Here is a 20266-nt window from a genome sequence, read left to right on the forward strand (position 1 = left end):
ATGAATCAGATAGTTTCTATAGTAAATCAGTTATAAAAACATGTTAGTGACCTATTTTTTTTAATTGAAGTATAGTTGACTTACAATATTATATTAGTTTCAGATGTACAACATAGTGATTCAGTATTTTTATATATTATACGCTATTTAAAGTTATTATAAAATATTGGCTATATACCCTGTGCTGTACATTACATCCTTGTAACTTATTTGTTTTATACCCAGTAGTTTGTACCTCTTAACTCCCTTCCCCTATCTTGCCCCTTCCTCCACCTCTCTCCCCACTGATAACCACTAGTTACCTAATTTTTAAGATGATTCTGAAGTAATAGTTGTCAAACCTGCTTATGTCTGTTTATTTTGTTGAGAGGTTTTGTTTTTAAATCTGAATAAGTACTGTATTTTAGACTAAGAAATTATTTTACCTTCAAATGTGGATAGAAATTAAAGCTTCATTCATTCATTTACTGTTCACTTCCAGGGGATTAGGGGACTAATTTAGAGGCAGAGTGGTTATAGTTCATTTTTAGTCCCTCTTATTGGCTTAAAGGGAAGACTAGGAATTTCTAGTTTTACAACCATGTTTGTAATTACAAATATTTTATTCAAAACTTATTCCCTCTAGCCTTATTTTACCTTTTAAAATCAATATGTAAAAAATAAAAAAAACTTTTTGAGCTCCTCATAAAAAGGGAATTTGGGGCTGTTCCTTAGAGGTTTTATTTGTTATTTTTTTCCCTAATAGCTGATGATCATGTTGATATTCTATCAATCGTTAAATTGATATTATTTTTGATCATTTGTGCTACATTTAAAATTTTGTAGACAGACCTCTTTTCAAGTACAAAACCACAAGAAGAACAGAAGAAAAGTCTGGTGGTGAAAAATAAAGCAAGCTCACTTTCACAGTCTGCAGCCATCACATATTCTTTATTCCAAGAAAAGAAAATGTGTTTGGTAAGTGTTACTTTCAAGTTAGAGGGAATTTTTAAATTTATCTAAACGTGTTTTATCAGCTTTTCAATATCAAAGTTGAGACTTGGGATAAGTTTCTTCTAATCCTACAATATTTTTTGTTGTTTCATTTTATAATTAATTTTAGAACAGAATGTCATTTGCTTTTTCTGCTAAGCCCTTTTCTGTTAATTAAGTAAAAACAGCAAGTATAGTTTGACCATGATTATCTTATAGAGGTTGTATCAGAGGTACTGATAAACACATTTATAGCTTAGGGATATTGGAGCAGCCATATTTTAAGACTCCATTTTTTTTAATGGGATTAATAGTTAAAAAACTATTACTATATGTACTGATAAGAGATAATCTCCAAGACACATTGTTAAGTAAAAAAAGGAAGATGCATAGCACTGTGGAAAACATACATAAATGTGTATGTATATATATTTGCATGCTTATATATTCACATATCCTTGGGTATGTATACAAAAGTGCATAGAATATCTCTGAAGGATGTTGAAGAAGCTAGAAATGAGTTTAAAAAAATAACAAACTTGCTTTTCACTCTATCTCCTCTAGTGTAATGTTCCATTTTTTTTTAACCATGTCTGCTTGATGCTCTTTGAAAAAAATCTGATTACTGTGAAAAATGGCCATACTTAATGTTTCTTCGTTGTTTTGGCATAAGTCCTTAAGGCTGTTGAGATTTTTTAGATATACAAAATGAAGAGGATATCTTAGTGGAATAAGGACAGAATGAGGCTTCCAGCTAAGTTTCACTAATTTGCATTCCTGTCCTTTCTGATGTTAAATTGGTTTAGATTAGGCTGTATGGTCCAGGGCCTGCTTTTCCTGTTCTCTGTGTCTCCATCCACTAGGCTATGTTACACACTTTCTATTCTGGTTAATATCCAATATAAATAAGAATAAACAGTCCATAGCTTATCTTAGTCACTTAATATATGTTCTACTTACATAGCCAAACTCCTTAATTAAAAGTACAAAAGCCATTACACAAAGAACCAAATAATTCCATTGAACTATTTTTGAAACATATTACATGATAAATAGGAATTTTAAGTTCAGTGTCTTATTTAAACAGTAACTTGCATGTACATGTTAAACATGCTTGTATATACACAATTTGACCAAATATGTATGGTATAACTGTATATAATTACTAAGAAAATATGGAATAGCCTCCAGATTTTTAAAATAAATTGTATTCTCATACTTAGCCAGGATATGAAGTTTCATGTATTATATTACATATTCATGGTTAAAAATGTGAAGAGTGGTATATCTTCATTTGTGTCTTTTGCTATTGTTTGGTTGTATATTATTGTGAAATATTGTGGTGTAATAATCTGTACTTCCCAGGAGTCTGAGGGGGTCTTGCCAGTTAACTGCAAAATTAAGCATGCCTAAGGACTAATTAATCAGGGGGAATAATACAATTAGTTTTAGGTAATACGATGCCTGGTATCAAATAACCCTGATATTATGCACACATGGTACACATCTTCTAGTAGAAAAAGTGTAGACATTTAGTGAAAGTAACTTAAAACCTTCCTTTGAAGGATGAAAGTATTGCTTTAAATGCTCTATCTTGTGAAAATATCAGCATTCATACAAATACAGTCCAAATTCAGACTTTCAAGGTGTGCTAAAAAAGAGTTTCATGAAATAATTTAGAGCTGAGTGACTAAACTTTCTGAATGTTTAAAAGAATGTTTTATCTAACAGACATCTTAAATGGATTTGGAGCTACATTTGTTTAAAAGCTACATAAATATGTAACAGTGTCCTTAATTTAGCACAATTCATGTTAAATTCAATGCTAGGCAAATGATGACAGCCACTTGTAAATTGTTATTATTATTTTATGAATAGAGCCAATTTAAAGCACTTTTTAAACTCTTCTTGAGAACCTTTTCTAGAGTACATTTGGAGCCTTATGTTATTGCTAAGCATTTTACGATTTGTCTTCCTGGAAATTCATGTAACTGAAGTACCGTGTGTTATTTCAAGTATATACATTATTGGGTTACAGTTTACTGTATTTTTAAAAGGTTGTGGCAGCTATTAGACTTACGTAGAATGACTACTCTCTGTCACTAATAGGTTTTTAAGGTGAATAATTACAGAGGGATGAGGATTGATTTCTTAGCTAAACCTGGGTGATTTTGCTTTATTCAATATAATAAGTATAAAAAGTAGCACCTGTGGAGTTCTAGCAGGTGAGTCATTTTAAAGAATTAGTTAAAATGAGAAATTTAAATGAAGGTTTAGTCCACTGTTTATTCTCAGTGAACATTTACTACCTGAAGGTTTTGGACCTTGTATTTCTATACAGTGCAGTGGAAACTTCAAAAAACTCACTGGTTGTTTTGCTGCTATTTCTCTAGAAGAGTGTAGCTGAGAACAGGATTCTGCCTCTCTCAGCAGTTGGCATGCACTTGTCCCAAGCGGTGCAAGCTGGCTACCCACTCGATATGGAGCGAGCAGGTCTGACTCCAGAGATTCAGAAGATTATTGCTGATGTTATCCGAAACCCTCCCATCAACTCAGGTGATAACCATGACCCTCGTCTGTAGCCTTAATGACTTGAGTCATTGAACCCAGATGAAGTAAACAAGCAATCCACTAATATTTTTCACTCTGATCGCATTAACCCTTTATGCTACTATGAAAACTTTACTTTTGTAATGCTTTTTATTGTTTTAAAAAAACAATCTTTCTTCCCATTATCACTCAGAGAAAAGTCTGAGTCTGAGAAATTCTTGCTTTTTTTTTTCAGCTTCAGGTTACAACTTCCACACCCATCCCCCAAACAGTGCTCTTTCATCCTTTTCTAATTTCTACTTCATCACTTGAAAAAAACACGGATTCTTTCCCCATAGCTCACTGACTGTTAGCTTTTTTCTATATCTTTCTGATTCCCTGTCACTGGTTTCACCTAAGTAGCCTTTCTCATCAATACAGTCAATAGTGTCAGGCACTGTGGCGTTGAACGGATGGACTGAGTTCTCTTGGGCCCCTTGTAGAAGGGTTTCCTCCTGTCACTTTGCTACAGAACCTCAACTGTGCTCATGGAGATCAAGCCCCTTTGTTTACCTTGCAGAAAATTTTAAAATATGCCTATTTTAAAATTATGATCCCTTTTTTACAGAACTAAAGATGAGGTGGATTTGAAGGATTTTCACACCCTAAATGTACAGATGTAAACTAGGTGTGTTGTAATTCAATAAATCTGATAAATTTTTTTGGACTGTTAGGACAGAGCAGTGGACATACAAAAAGCCTTATCTCCAAAGCTGCAGTGCAAATAGTTAAACTTTTTATTACCTCAAATTCTTTCCCACTCAGGAACAAGTATACAGTTCTCCCCCCAAATTTAGAAATAAGGGAAAACAGATCACAATTAATACTATACTTAACTGATCAGAACAAAGGTATTTAAGTCGCCTTCAAAGGCAGCATTAGTTAGTTCTAGGCTTGAGCAAGACTTGACTGAAGGACACCCCCATCTCTCCTTCCATTGCTCAACCTTGGAGGCAAGGAGAGAGACAGAGGCAAGTTTGGGCAGTGGTCCTCTAAGTTAGTTCCAGGAAACCGAAGTTTCTCTTTTTACTATACCATGTTAAAGTTGTACTGCCAACTATTTAAAGGAAAGAAATATGCAATTTCTAATCCTGGTCAATGAGACTTCCAAGTGTTTTCAGGGCCTGTTGATAGCTTATGTCAAGATCTTATTTGAGGGAGATACCTTAACAACTAATTCTGCTTCTGTATCACAGCTTTCTAGTTATGATTTGATTTCCCATGTAGGTCTGTCTATAGGGAAAATATGCTCTAGTCTTGCTAATCTGGGTACTTATCTATATGATAGTTGTGAATTCATAATTGGAAATTAATGAATTGGCATTTTGTGAGCTTGGTTAATGTGGCTCTATTAAGGTTAAAGTAGGTTTGTAAATCGGAAAACGTGAGGGCCAAATCCTGTACTGGGATAAAATATCCAAGGGTCACTTAGCTGTGAGTCATCTTGTGAGGAAGCTAGCCAGCTCTCCTGGTCACTCTCCAGTCTTTCTAACTTCAGCAGCCATTTTACTAGAAATTAAGGAAGAAGAAGGACCACAGTAATTAATTGCAGGGTTAGAATTGGGATTGTATAAAAACCTCTCTTTCTCCAATGCAGAGTGAAATAGTATTTTAGAGGAAGTCAGAGACTCAGATGCCTTCTTGATTTTAATACCCTAGAATTATTTTTTCCTTTATGTATGTATTATCTCTCAGGATTTAGAGAAAGATACATCTTTTTTATTTATTTATTTATTTATTTTATTTTTGGCTGTGTTGGGTCTTCGTTTCCGTGTGAGGGCTTTCTCTAGTTGTGGCAAGTGGGGGCCACTCTTCATCGCGGTGCGCAGACCTCTCACTATCGCGGCCTCTCTTGTTGCTGAGCACAGGCTCCAGACGCGCAGGCTCAGTAGTTGTGGCTCACGGGTCCAGTTGCTCCGCGGCATGTGGGATCTTCCCAGACAGGGCTCGAGCCCATGTCCCCTGCATTGGCAGGCAGATTCTCAACCACTGCGCCACCAGGGAAGCCCCAGAGAAAGATATATCTTTGACGAGCTGTTTGGTAGTATGCAGTATTCTCTGAATTTTTCCTGTTGTCTTTACTATTATACACTGAGTATAGCAAATAAATTTTCATTCAGTTAAATATTAAATTGAAATTCCAAAGAACAATGGAATTTAAATTATACTTATTAAACACTTACTTCATCTTTCTGTCAATACACTGTATATAGGTTGTACAAATAATACGAAAAACTATATTATTGTAATTTTCTTCCAAAGCCAAAATTGAGAAAGAGAAGTATCATGAGCTCTAAACTTTATTTCTTTTGATTGTGTGGTTATAGTCTGTAATATATCATTTATTGATGTGAAATTTTATTTTTGAATTCTTATTTTTCCTTGATAAAATACTATTTGTTCTCTTACTGGAGGAAACATTGTTGAGTTATAAATTATAATAAGAAATTAAGATATCCATGCCACACTAATGATTCAGATATGGTATTTCATCTTTTACTTAACTGTAGCCATATCACATAATTTGGTGTTTTAATGAACACGTTTGTTGGCATTTAAATTTTGCACAATCTTGAATTGAGAATCTTCTAGAGTTTATTATGGCATAATCTTAACCTTAAAAATAGAGTATTTGTGAATTGAGAAATTATATCTATTATTTTCATGCTATCTTATTTGCTAAGTAGGTTTTGTCCTTGTAACAATATTTTAAGGAATTCTGTACCTTTTTATTCTTTTAGTTTTTTCCATGTTTACATGACTTTAAGCTTCTTCTTTTATGGAGTTGAGATTCTAACTATGCTTAATAATAAATGAAGCAGAGTATTTAATGAGGTACCTGGCAAGTATTTTTAATAATTTTGTTCTTTCATTCTTTATGTGCATGTAACTAGAAAATTAAGGGTGGCTTCCAAGGGACCTGCCACAAAAGTAGGGGTAATATGATCTCTTTTAAGCACTGAAGGAGTGCAGGTGGTACTCATTATTTCACTCTCCAATAGATATTTTCAGCACTTACTTGTGTGGAAAGTTAGGGCAAATAAGATCTGAAAATAAAATCTATCTTTCCCAGAAAACTTATTTAAATAATAGGCATTTTAAATAGTTCATGTGTTTTGTTATGCTTCGATAGCCATTGAAAGAATCCTTTTTATTAGCATCTTATTTACAAGTATGATTAGCTTCTATTTTAAGGATAAATTATTTTCAAAAAATTAACTTATTATTGATATTTGGAATTTCTTTGGATGGTGGTTTTGATTCTCAGGGCAGCTCTCAAAAGACGGTTTGAAACAAAAGTTAAGCAGAGTTGATAGCCTGACCTGACTATGGGTCTTGGAGGCAGGGGTGCAGGTGGTGCAGGAGTGAGGGGACATGTTTTACTCTATTTCTGTTCTGTAAGGGGATAGGCATTTGAAAGAGGGACATTTTCTTTGGCCACCTTCCTCCTTCCTTTCTACAAAACATGTCACTATTTCCAGCTCATAGGTTTTCTGCAGTGTCCTGTGTAATTTATTTTTAAATCTTTCTTTTTTCATCCTTTACAGATATAAATAAAATTAAACTAATTAGAATGTATGTTCCTGAAAACATTGACACGTACCTTATCTACATGGCAATTGAGATCCTGGAAAAAGATTGCGACAACAGGATGCTATGCCAATCTTCATGTGATTCCAACAAAAAGAGATGTTTCCCCAACTCTGAAGAGAGCTGTTCAAATTCTAAGAGAAGCAAGGAAGAAGTGGGCACTAATACCAAGGTGTTAATTATATGTAGAATTTTCAAATAGTGTCAGATTGTTCAATTTGCATATCTTAATACCAGAATGCTGTATTTTTTGAACTGTTATAAATTCTGATAGAAGGTTACTTTTTAGAAAATCTTGGTGCTGTACTTCCGTTGCTTTTCATAAATCCGATCTGAGAAAAGAGATTTTTTAAACACCAGGAAAAGAGGAATATAGTCCATCTATTTAGCTTATTGTATGGGAATGTCAGCTTAAATTTTACCTCTACCTTATATTGACTATATAGTCTAGAAATTCTCTTTCTTTCATAGATATATTTAATATTGGCTGTAAGCATATGGTAGTTTATGTGGTTAATGAAAATAAAACCAAATTCTATGATATATACCTCCCCAGATATTGGAATTTGTCTATCATTCTGATACTCCTCAGTCTCTGTTCCCGTTATATTGAATCTCTCAGGTACAAGGATAATTGTTGCTCATGGTCCTGGCCATATCCCAGTGCACTTTTGCATGATCAGAGAAAGACCATGAGTTTAGTATTATTTTTACATGGTATATTTTATTAAAATCAAATGCTTTGAATATTATTGCTCTGTGTATTATATGAGATAAATAAATAGTAATCAGAGAATAACTGTTCTTTGACATTGTGACTCTACTAAATGATTGCAAAGACTTGAAATTTGACCCTTAATATCTTCCAGGTCTAAAGTTCCATGATAAAAGTTTGTGAAAACTATAATTAACTCAAAAATTACTTTAGTTCCTAGATGATAAATTCAGCATGGTGGTAGGTGGTTGCTACTAGTTATATTAGAGAATTAGGGACTTTATTTCAGTTCTAAGTAATCTTTATAGGATTTCCAACAGTTAAACTCCTTTTCTCAATAGCTTAAAAAGTAAGAGGAACTGATCTTTTAAAATTCTGTCCTTCAGTTAGATTTGTGTATAGTCACGTACTAGATAACCTAATGAAATTTGATTAACTGGAATTCTTTACATTATTTTGGCAATTGAATTAGCTATAAGAAGGGCATTACTAACACACCACTGTAAAGCAATTATACTCCAATAAAGATGTTAAATTTTAAAAAAAGGGCATTAAAGGAGATATACGTTGGGCAGGTGGTAGTGAAATTTGGCTGCTATTCCCAGCCTTTTATTTCTGAAATCTATACCAGGTGCCTAAGACCTTATTTTTTTCCCAACTGTATCTGTCAGTAGGAAAAGGTGTAACTTGTTATTTTTCCTGAATATTGAAGCACATTTATAGTGAAATACTGTTTGTTTTTTTTTAAACGTATTTTTTAAAATTATTTATTTATTTATTTTTGGCTGTGTTGGGCCTTCGTCTCTGTGCGAGGGCCTTCCCCAGTTGTGGCAAGTGGGGGCCACTCTTCATCGCGGTGCGCGGGCCTCTCACTATCGCGGCCTCTCTTGTTGCTGAGCACAGGCTCCAGATGCGCAGGCTCAGCAGTTGTGGCTCACGGGCCCAGTTGCTCCGCGGCATGCGGGATCCTCCCAGACCAGGGCTCGAACCTGTGTCCCCTGCATTGGCAGGCAGACTCTCAACCACTGCGCCACCAGGGAAGCCCTGTTTTAACCACACATTAATATTATTGCTTTCCTCCTATTGAAATAACATCATATTCTGAAAAAAGAGTGGGGGTATTTTTGGGGGGTGGGTATTTAAGTGGGTGGAAATTAAGCCTACCGGATTCAGCCTTTTCTTTTTCCCCATTTAGGGGAACAAGAATATTGGGGCTAGGAAGTAGATTGAGGGGTGAGTGAGCCAGCCAAAGTGTTTTTCTTTTGTCTGCGTTCCAGTATAGAAAGCTACTCTGAACACTGTAGAGTCTGCTGGGGAGGCCTGGTTTCGGGATCCTTCATATGTTAACATTCATCTTCTCTACTGACCTTGGGTTGTATCCCTTAGTCTATTTCATCTTATGATTATGAGGTTTCTAATAAAAAATAATGTCACAACAGATTCTTCTTATTAGTTGATGCATTGTTAGGTTTACATCTGTTGTGACTGCAGTTAAGATAGAAGCTCAATCATGCCTACGTTTACTGGAGGAAGATTATGTCTTGATAATGGTGGTTCTGATTCAATATACGAAGGTACACAGTGGATTCTTTAAATATGTAGTTTTTTTTTTTAATTTCTGGAAAGTTTTCTTAAATTGTAGATTTTAAATTTTTGTTTATTTCAGGAAGTTTTTAAAAATTTTACTTTTTAGTATTTTTGTCCCATTGCTTTGTAGTTCTCCTTCACGGACTTCTGCTCTCTATATGTTGGACCTTCTTTACTGAGCTACAATATCTGTCACTTCTCATGAATTCTTTTTGGCTTTTCATTTCTCTTTAAATTAAACTTTCCTTCTTTTTCACCTTCTATTTCTGTTTGGACACAATCTGTTGTATTTATTGCTATGTTCCTTATAGTTTAATATTCACTTCTATAATTTTTTCTTTTATTTCTAATTCTTTCCAGAGCTTTTCCCCTCACTTTTGAATTTTTCTGATTTTAATTTATGATGTTTGTTTTGAATTATTTTCTTAACGTTTTTCAGCTCATTTTAGGAGGTTACAGTTTTCTATATCTTAGCAAGTCGGTGTCAGATTTGACCTTCATAACTTCCTGTTGCTCCTTTTTGTGTGAAATTAGTTTCCCTGCACTTTCAAAAGACGGCATGCTTCAGGATAGTTTTTCCAAGTTCCCAGAGCTTTCCTGTTGTTTTGTGTAGCATTCAAAATAGGGAAACTTGGCTTATGACATACCCCGTTCTGCCGCTTTTACCTGGGCTTTCTCTTCCCTTTGCCTCTATTATACCCGTCCTGCTTGATTTTGATATAACCCCAGCAGTTCTCAGTGTCGGGCCTTCACCTGGAAGTTCATAGGTGCCAGCTGCTCTAGTCACTTAAGACACTGCTGTGGACCCCTTTCCGTCGCCTGCTGTTGGGTTGGGCAAAGGCCCGCCCACTTTTCAGATGCTGTTCTCAAATAAACCTTTCCAGTGTATACCTGTGGACTGTTTGGTTCTCCTGTTCTCAGGCACCTCACTGCCTGCCTCTGCTTTCTCCCACACAGATGCTGTACCATGCAGGTCTTAGGGCTGTTGGTGGGTTTTCCTCACATGCTTGTAGTTTCGGTTTCCTGAGGATACCTTTAATACACTTAGTTTCTTTGTAAATGTAGATGGTGAATTTTTGGTTTTGCTCCCTAATTCTATCTGTTTTAATGCTGGGATTCAGAGAGATTAGAAAACTATGCTGCTGCTGCCACCATCTTCCCAGAGCCCTCTCCTCATATGTCACTTTTTTCCATCTTATTTTTCTTGACTGCCTGAGAGAGGGGGGGGGGGGAGAGAGAGAGAGAGAGAGAGAGAGAGAGGTCTCATCCCTGCCACTGAGTTTCATTATAAATTAAAACATACAACATTTTTATACACTATTTTAAGATACTCAGGAAAAATGCTGGGGGGGTAATATTATTATAATCATTATTGTTAAAATTCAGTACCTCAGAATAATATGAATTTTCTTAAGCTTTGCTTTTTTAGGCATAGTGTGTTTTTTTCCTAAGGAAATAGTGCATGTAGTAACGATTTTGTATTTCACAAAAATTTTAAAGGTTGATGGAAAACGTTCTTGTGATTTTTCACTGCAAGATGAGAGTCACAGAAATTCACTAAAACTAACTTCCTGGAATCAGCCATTCAGCGATCCCAAAATAGAAGATTTCTTTGTAGATTCTCATTCACAGGTAAAATTGATTTAATAAAATAGTTTTCATGACAAATATATTATGCTTGATAACTAATATACCTAGATTTATCTTAGTTTTTAGATGAAGTTAAATGCAAATATAATGTATGTATTTGCTTACATATATATGGGTACATATAATCAGCAAATGAGTTAATGTTTTATATTCTCAACTTAATGATAGTGGCTTATTAATAGAACTTGGAGTACCAAAAAGACGTAAATACTTACTTAAATTTTTATTATGATTGCTGGGAATTTTAGCCTTCTACTAATGAAGGAAATAGTCACTGAAAAGTGTTGTTTCTGTTATTAGACCTCATAATTAAAGTCCTCCAGATACTTATTGTTGAGACTCAAAAGATACACTCAGTGTAAGCAGGCGTTTTACCCCTTTCTCAATGAAATAAGCTCATTTTTATAATGATAGGATAAATGCTGAAGATCATATTCTATCAATATAAAAATGTTATAGGAGATAAAAGACTTGAAATGATATTAGCTACCAATTAATACCAAGAATAAATCAGGATGTGTTTTGATATTTTGTAACTCTCCAAATAATCCAGTGATACAGTATTATATACTGTTATTCTCTTTTTCTGTGTGAAGAAATCAAGGCTTTAATAACATTCATAAGGTCATACATGTAGTAAGTGACTCAATTCGAACTCAAACCTAGTTCTGTTTTTTTTTTTTAAGTTGCTTAGGCTTATTTTTTTATATATATTTTTAATTGGAGTATAGTTGCTTCACAATGTTGTGTTGGTTTCTGCTGTACAGTGAAGTCAGTCAGCTATATGTATACATATATCCCCTCCCTCTTGGACCTCCCTCCCACCCCTCCTCCCCCATTCCACCCATCTAGGTCATCACAGAGCCTGTCTGGTTTTAAAGTCCCTGCTTATTCCGTAGTATTCGGCTACGGCTACAACAGGACTTTGGGTTTTTTCCTTGGCTCTGTTATTGTTCGGATCTTGTACTCTGTTTTACTTTTTGGCTTTGTTACAATTTTAAATGGTTTCCTTCCTCCAATTGCCCTTAAACTCTAATTGCAAGCAATGATAGTTGTCTGTGGCTGCAAGGGATTTTGATAATAAAATTCTGGGGGGGGGAAGAGTATTTCTGGGCCAATTTTATCTCTACCCAAATGCCCTTTATCCGTGCCACTTTATATCCCTAATACTTATTATTTCTAAGTCAAACATTATAGTATAATACAGTGTGTATAAATCCAATCTGTTCTCCTGGTCTTCTCTTCCCTGTGAGGAAATAGGTGCCTGGGAGAAAAGTTGCTATCTTGGCTGTTTTTTTTCTTTAGCTTTTGCTAAAGTGTGAATAGCCCTTTCTTCGGCACTGGATTTATTTAAGTTGGAATAGCTAACAGCTTTTACCTTTTAAAAATATAAGGTCACACAGTTTTTTTGTCAAGGATTTTTTACTTTTTTTCCCACCTTTAAATATTTTGAACCCATTGTTAAACACAGAAAACATAATAAAACATAACAAGCAGTTGACGAACAATTCATAGATGTAGTCTTCATTCTTGAAATGGAATAAATTATACTTGTATACCTTAGGCTAACAGACACATTGTAACTTAGATGAGACCACCTTACCTTAAAGCCCTCAAATAGTTCCAATAAATAAATTAACTCTCCCAGATTCCAAAGTATAGTCATGTCAGAATGATTTCTCCATCATGTTGGTTTGAGGAGCTAGAGTTCAAGCTGAGATTACACAAATTAATACCATTTTGAGCTTATAGAACTTACCTATTAAAATTTTTAATAGGTATTAAATTACCTATTAATATTTGTTTAATGTACAGATAATATAGTACACAACCACTGCCTTTGGGTTTAATTTTGTTTTCAGGGACCTTTAACTAGGGTTCTGAAGCTTCATTTGGTGCACAGTTCTCCTAAAATTAGGCAGAATATCGTGCATGTGTACGTTTGTCTTTTTTTCTCATTAGTGGACCTCTAGTTTTTAGCAGATTCTCAAAAGAGTCTATGAAACAGAACCCTTTTTTTTTTTTTTTTCATTTATTCAGCAAATGTTTTTTCAGTACCTGTTATGTCTCAGCAACTCTGCAAGGTCCTGATGATGCTTGAACCACTCTCCTAGTCTGTCTACCATTGTAGATGTACAAGTTGTATGCTTTTTTAAATGCCTCATATAACTGTGTGTGTGTGTGTACACATGCTTAGGCAGATGCCTTCCTTGGAACGTTAAATTCACCATTTTGGCCAAGCTAAAGCAAATACACCATGGGACATAGATCTGAAATAATATACGGTTCTTTCCTTTCCAAATGAGAGTCTACACTTGAGTGTCTAAAAATAGGTAACAGGATGGCAGGTAATTGCCTAAAAAAATGATATAGTTGATTTTGTCTCTCTCTCACGTGTTTATTTTTGGATCCAGAAATAAATTCTGTAGATCTCATTATTTTGTTTTATTTGGAAAGGGAAGGCTTGTGGGTGTATATTCAATAACCTGTGTTACTTTGCAACTGAGACACATTTTCAGCAGTACAAATATATATATATATATATATATATAATTTTTTTTTTTTCCCTCTCTCTTTCTTTCCTATAGACTTCATCTGAAACCTCAAAGAGAAAATTACCTGGGTGGTTTGCCAAAGGAAATGAGACCTTACCTGATGCCAGCAAGAAATCAACGGCCAAAACTAAAAAGAAGGGTCTTTTTAGTTAAACTGGCAACTGCCAGAGGAATTATGTGTGTCTTGCTGTATTATAAGAGGGAAGCTGTATTTCATTTCTGAAGAGTGGGGAGTAATATTTTTGTTTAAAAATTATTCTAATCTGAAAGTAAAACTCACCTATGTATTGAACAGCTGGTGTCTTAAAACAGCCTTGTGCAATTCACATAAAGTTGAGTCTTCTGAGAGCCTGAGTGAGTACCTCATAGAACAGAATCTTAGTTTCCTATGAGATTGCTTTAAGAAATCATGTTACTGCCCTGTTTTCTAATCTCTTTACTTAACTTCAGCAGTATGTTTAGAATATGTAATGTGTGGTGATTTAATACAGATAACAGATTATCAGTTGTAAGTGATTATGTGTGTGATATGAAATATTCCTATATTACCAAAATTCTGTCTTACAAATGAAGAACGCATAGTTATTTTACAAATTGTTTTTTCTATTGTTAGAAGAAACTCTTATACACATTTTAAAATGATATTAGTGGACCAGACCAGTGAAAATGAAACATTTTGGGTTCTGTGTAAATAGAGGAAAGAATATAACAAAGGAGACCAATTGCACTAGACAACTGTGCACTTTGTATGTTATATACGATTTCTATTATTTTTCAAATAATAATAAAAAGTCCTTAGTACTGAATATTATAAAGATATGTATTTTAAACTTTCATATACTGAATTACCTTGAGCACCTTTAATTTTTGATGATGTCAGAATTTGATTCTAATATCTCTTTATGTAGCACATGTAACTGAAATATACAAAACACATACTGACGCTGAATTGGGTAAATCATAGTTGATATAACTTTAAGCAGTTCACCATATGGCATTTAATTGACTTTTTTGTAAAGAAAAATAACTGTCATTAATAAAGAAGAAATATATGTTTGCTGTAGAAGAATTAGAAAATCCAGAAAAGTGAAAAAAAAAATCACGTAAGTTCCACTGGTAGGTAATCAGTTAACCCCTTTCATGTATCCTGCCAAGCCTTTTATTTATTGATTGATTGATTTTGGCCGCACCGTGTGGCATGCAGGATCTTAGTTCCCTGACCAGGGATCAAACCCATGCCCCCTGCAGTGGAAGCACGGAGTCTTAACCACTGGACCATCAGGGAAGTCCCCTGCCAAGCCTTTTTATATTCACTTCTTTTCTTAGTTTGTTACATGAATAATACATGAATGAATATTCTTTGTAAAGCGTTCAAGCTATACTTAAAACATAAAAGTCCCCCATATTCCCGTTTCCCCACATCCCATTACCAGCCCCTTTCCAGAAGGTAACTCCTATTGAATATGTGATGTATCATTCTCTAGTCATTTCTTCTGCATTTACGTGCCTCTGCATGTGGAGCTACACATACATTCTTGTTTTTTTTAATTTTTATTTTTATATTGAAGTATAGTTGATTTAAAGTACTATAATCATTTCTGGTGTACAACATAGTGATTCAATATTTTTGTAGATTATACTCCATTTAAAGTTATTATAACATATTGGCTATATTCATTGTGCTGTACAATATGTTCTTGTAGCTTATTTATTTTATACACAGTAGTTTGTACCTTTTAATTCCCTACCCCTGTATCTCCCCTCCCCATTATCTTCTTCCCTCTGGTAACCACTAGCTTCTTCTGAATATGTGTGAGTCTGTTTCTGTTTTTTATATTCATTCTTTTTCATTGTTGTTTTTTCTACATATAAGTGATAACATACAATGTTTGTCTTTCTCTGTGTGTCTTATTTCACTGAGCATAATATCCTCCAGGTCCATCCATATTGTTGCAAATGGCAGAATTTCATTCTTTTTTATGGCTGAGTAATATTCCACTGTCACTCTGCAGATGACATGATATTTATATATAGAAAATGCCAAAGCCTCCACCAAAGAACTGTTGAAACTGATAAATGAATTCAGTAAAGTTGCCGGATACAAGATTAATATATAGAAATCTGTTGCTTTTCTATACACTAATAATGAGCCATCAGAAAGAGAAAGTAAGAAAACAAAAGTTTTAAAGTTGCCCGGAATAAAATATCTAGGAATAAACTTAACCAAGGAGGTGAAAGACCTATACTCTGAAACCTAGAAAACATTGATGAAGGAAATTGAAGATGTTACAAAAAAATGGAAAGATATCCTATGTTCCTGGATTAGAATGTTAAAATGTCCATACTACCCAAAGCAATCTACAGATTTAATGCAATCCCTATCAAAATACCCATGACATTTTTCTCAGAACTAGGACAAATAATCCTAAAATTTACATGGAACCACAGAAGATTCTGAATAACCAAAGCAATCCTGAGAAAAAAGAACAAAGCTGGAGGTATCATACTCCCTGACTTCAGACTATACTACAAAGCTACAGTCATCAAAACAGTGCTGTAGTAGCACAAAAACAGACACATAGATCAAGGGAACAGAATAGAGAGCCCAGAAGTAAACCCATGCTCTATGGTCAATTACTCTACAACAAAGGAGGCAAGAATATACAATGAGGAAAATATAGTCTCTTCAATAAGTGGTGCTGGGAAAACTGGACAGCTACATGTAAAAGAGTGAAATTAAAACATTTTCTCAAAGCATATATAAAAATAAACTCAAAATGGAGTAAAGACCTAATTGTAAGACCAGGATCCATGAAACTCCTAGAAGAAAACATAGGCAGAACACTCTTGGACATAAATCTTTTTTTTTTTTTTGCACAAATGAGATCATGCTGTATGTAATTTTCTGCAACTATTTCTACTTAATCTATCGTGAAGATCTTTGCATGTCAGTATATATATCGGTCTAGTTGTTTTTTATAGCTATCTACTATGTATGCTATTTGGTGAATATACTATAATTTATATAATCACTTCCTATTGGTGCTTTTGTCATTTTTCTGTATTTCAGATTGTTTCTAGAAGTACAGTTAGAAGAGTTAAGCACAAACATATTCTTTGTTACTTATATTTCACTTGAATATATTATGAACATGTTTTTTCATGTCATTAAATAGACTTCCACAGGATCTTTTTAGGGGCTTTCTATAGTTCAGTGATTCTCCAAGTGTGGTCTGCAGACCGTTAGGAGTCCCTGAGACCCTTCAGGGGATCTGCAGAGGCAAAACTATTTTTATAATACCAAGATGATATAATATTTGCCTTTTGTACTATGTTGAGATTTGCATTGAGGGTGCATAGATGCGGTGAGTAAAACCACTAGCAATTTAGTGCAAATCAAGGCAGTGGCAGCAAATTATTGATTTTATTAATTCTCATTTCTTAAACACATTTTTTCAATATTCAGTGTGATAAAATGGCAAATACACATAAAGCCTCTGTGCTGTATACCAAAGTATGATGGTTGTCTTCTAGAAAAGCACTTGTTTGATTGTTTGAGTTGTGAATTGAATTAGTTGCTTTTTTTCTGTGGAATATCCTTCTTACTGACAAGAATGACTGATAGAAAATATGATTGGTTATTGCTCCTAGGCAGAGGCATAGGCTTCCTCGATCCCCAAGTTCTCCATTTTCCATGAGCTCCTTCTGGGTTTTCTTTTTATCCTCCCCACCTCCCTCCTCCCCTTGCCTGACACCCTACCACCAGAGTGTGTTTTGGAAGCTGTGCCATATATATCTGCCTCATCACCAGGTGCAAATAACTGGTACAAAATGACCTCAGCATATTACAGAGTATTTACCATAAGAATATATGGACTGAACTTTAATTTCCTGGATGAAGCATCTTTCTTCAGCAGCCTCAGGCCTCAAGTTTGCCTCAGGTTCATTCTTAAAAACAAGGAATTTCTTTTATTGATTGATTGATTGGCTGGGTTCGTTCTTAAAAACAAGGAATTTTATTTATTTATTTATTTATTTATTTATATTTATTTATTTATGTATGTATGTATGTATGTATTGGCTGGGTTGTGACTTGTGGGGTCTTAGTTCCCTAACCAGGCATTGAACCCGGGCTGAACCCGGGCCACGGCAGTGTAAGCCCTGCGTCCCAACCATTGGACTGTCAGGGAAGTCCCCAAGGAAATTCTTTTAGAGTACTATTCTTATGCTGTCTCCTCCAAAAATATTAATTACTTTTTCTTCTGTGTTATTTGTCATTGGACCATAGGACCATGATAACAGAGTCAGACAAATCCCTGACAGTTATTTAGAATTCAGAAAACTGTGGTCTAGATAGTTAGAAGGCAAAAAGAATAGAAGATTCTTCCTATTCAAAGAGGTAGCTTTAGAATTAACTGAGAGCATGAAAGATCCAGTGGAATGACCTTAAAGTCATTTTAGAGCTAACTAGACATTCATCTATCTTATGGGGAGCAAGGAAATGCAAAACCAACAAAAACACTGTAAGAAAGTTAGCTACAGTCTTGATGGGAGCTGCGAACTGAAGCCATCTCAGCTATCTGAGAAGATGTCCCCATCATTTTGCTTGGGAAGGCAATCCAAAAATCATTGGGATAACGTAGTTAACTTCCTTACTGGGTAAGCATGTTTAAACCTCAGAAAAGATGAGAAATAAGTAGAATACAGAGTAAATTAAACCTTTGGTTGTAATATTTTAGGGTTAAGGAATGATAAGTACATATTTGATATTGTAAGCATTTGTAATGCTTGAGATATTTTAGCTTATTAGAATAACAGATTATTCTTGTGACTCATTTAAAACGTATCATTGAAAAATTAGTAATATATGCTTGTTACTTTTAAGTTGAAATCCTACCAAGTTTGAAACATTATTGGGATATTTAATAAGAGTTTTTAAATATGTTATTGCATAGAAATAATATCATCAACAAATTTCCCTTATAAGAGAAAGAAAAAAAATCTAATATTATACTTACTAGTAATACTAAGGTTAATATTAATATCTATTCATTAAACCCAGAGCTTTCATTGTTTTTCAGAAAAATTAATAAAACTTCAGCCTCACGTCCAGCTTCATTTTCTAACTCAATTTAAAAAGGTTATTGAGAAGTATGTACTCATTATGTTTCAGTCAATAAATATTTGCATTTATAGTTTGCAAGACAATATGCTGACTTCATAAAAGATGGAACAAATAGGAGAAGACGAAGCAATATGGTTCCCATGCTTCAGAGAAGGGAAGGTTTACTCTGTGAAGAATTAATAGAAGAGCATCTCACAAAAGTATTTTCTTACAGGAAGCAACATTTTTTTTTTTTTTTTTTAATTTTTGGCTGTGCAGTATGGCATGCAGGATCTTAGTTCCCCAACCAGGGTCGAACCTGTGCCCCCTGCAGTCCACTTAACCACTGGACCGCCAGGGAAGTCCCCTGGAAACACAACGTTTTTAAGAAAATACTTATTTCACATACTCAGTAAGATATAAGAAGAAATGTGTGAAAGACACTTTTCTCTGTAAAGGAAACAAAAAAAGATCATAGGAAGGGATCATAATGATAGCAATCATAACTAATAATTTATTTGGCATTTGCTGTGTGTCACAACCTGTGCAGTTGACCTTCAGGATAACATGTAGAGTTGGAGTCATGTACTGGCCTGTCTGTGTACACAGAATATACATGTCAAGAAGGAGATCACAGTTCATGGATATGTAACCAGGTGGGGTTAGAGGTCAAGTGGGACTTTGCCTTTTTTCAAGTGGAACTTTCATTTTTTTTTTCTGACTTTTGACTAAACCTAGAATTGATAACAAAAGATACTAAATGCTCCAAATTCTAAATTCAGAGCCCTTCTAGCTATTTGAATTATAGTGTCTTTTTAGCAAAACTGGCACCATCACTTCTCCCTCATTCGCACTTTGCAAAAGAACAGTACTGGGTGAGAGGGAGAACTTGCTTTGCAAGGGAACAGAGGGCAACAAACCTTTCATCCTTTCTTTACCGTGAGGAAGGAGGCTTTTCACTTGGGCCTCCCATCCTTATTTCTAGAAGACTGAAGGTGCTGGAACCAGGCACTAGATTAAGGAGTGTGATGGTCTCTTTCTGGAAGCTCTGACCTGCTGGTCCAGTGGAGTACCTGATGCCCCTGGAGCCTCAAAATACGGTGGGGCTGAGAATACAAGGGCCAGCGGGACAGCCTGCCCTCCACCACATGACACAGCAATAATGTGTTTCCCGAGGCTTGAGTGGACCCCTTGGAAGGAGCTGGGTTTAAAGGCCATCCTTATGATCCCCTCAGAAGAAGGCGACCTGAGGGGTGAGTGCATCCCAGCAGCAAGAACACACTTGGCAGGAGTTTGGAGAGGGGTGAACCCCCTTGAACCCTTGGGGGGACCAACGAATAAACCCCAAAGAGAGCCGACATTTGGATAACCTGCCAACAGACTGAGCAACCTCTAGTCAATTAGTCAGAGAAGGAACCACAACCGAAAGAAAGGGAATAAGCAATCCTGCTGGTCAGTGACATGCTTTTGTTTTTCTTCCCTTTCTCCCCTATTTTAACTCCA

General features: G+C 35.0%; 1 protein-coding gene across 5 annotated transcripts in view; it reads left to right on the top strand.

Annotated features, from left to right (window-relative positions):
- The window catches only part of WRN (WRN RecQ like helicase), a 121250-nt gene extending 105705 nt beyond the window's left edge, over positions 1-15545 (top strand). For all 5 annotated transcript variants that reach the window (XM_068532073.1, XM_068532074.1, XM_068532072.1 and 2 more), the window contains exons 31-35: positions 826-957; positions 3366-3528; positions 7110-7324; positions 10955-11086; positions 13693-15545. In XM_068532073.1, coding sequence (XP_068388174.1) covers positions 826-957; positions 3366-3528; positions 7110-7324; positions 10955-11086; positions 13693-13812 — 762 coding nt within the window. In that variant the 3' untranslated portion in view covers positions 13813-15545. The remainder of the gene's footprint in view (positions 1-825; positions 958-3365; positions 3529-7109; positions 7325-10954; positions 11087-13692) is intronic.
- The last annotated feature ends 4721 nt before the right edge of the window (positions 15546-20266 follow it).

The sequence above is a fragment of the Eschrichtius robustus genome, chromosome 21 (assembly GCF_028021215.1).
Source record: "Eschrichtius robustus isolate mEscRob2 chromosome 21, mEscRob2.pri, whole genome shotgun sequence".
Classification (NCBI taxonomy): Eukaryota; Metazoa; Chordata; class Mammalia; order Artiodactyla; family Eschrichtiidae; genus Eschrichtius; species Eschrichtius robustus.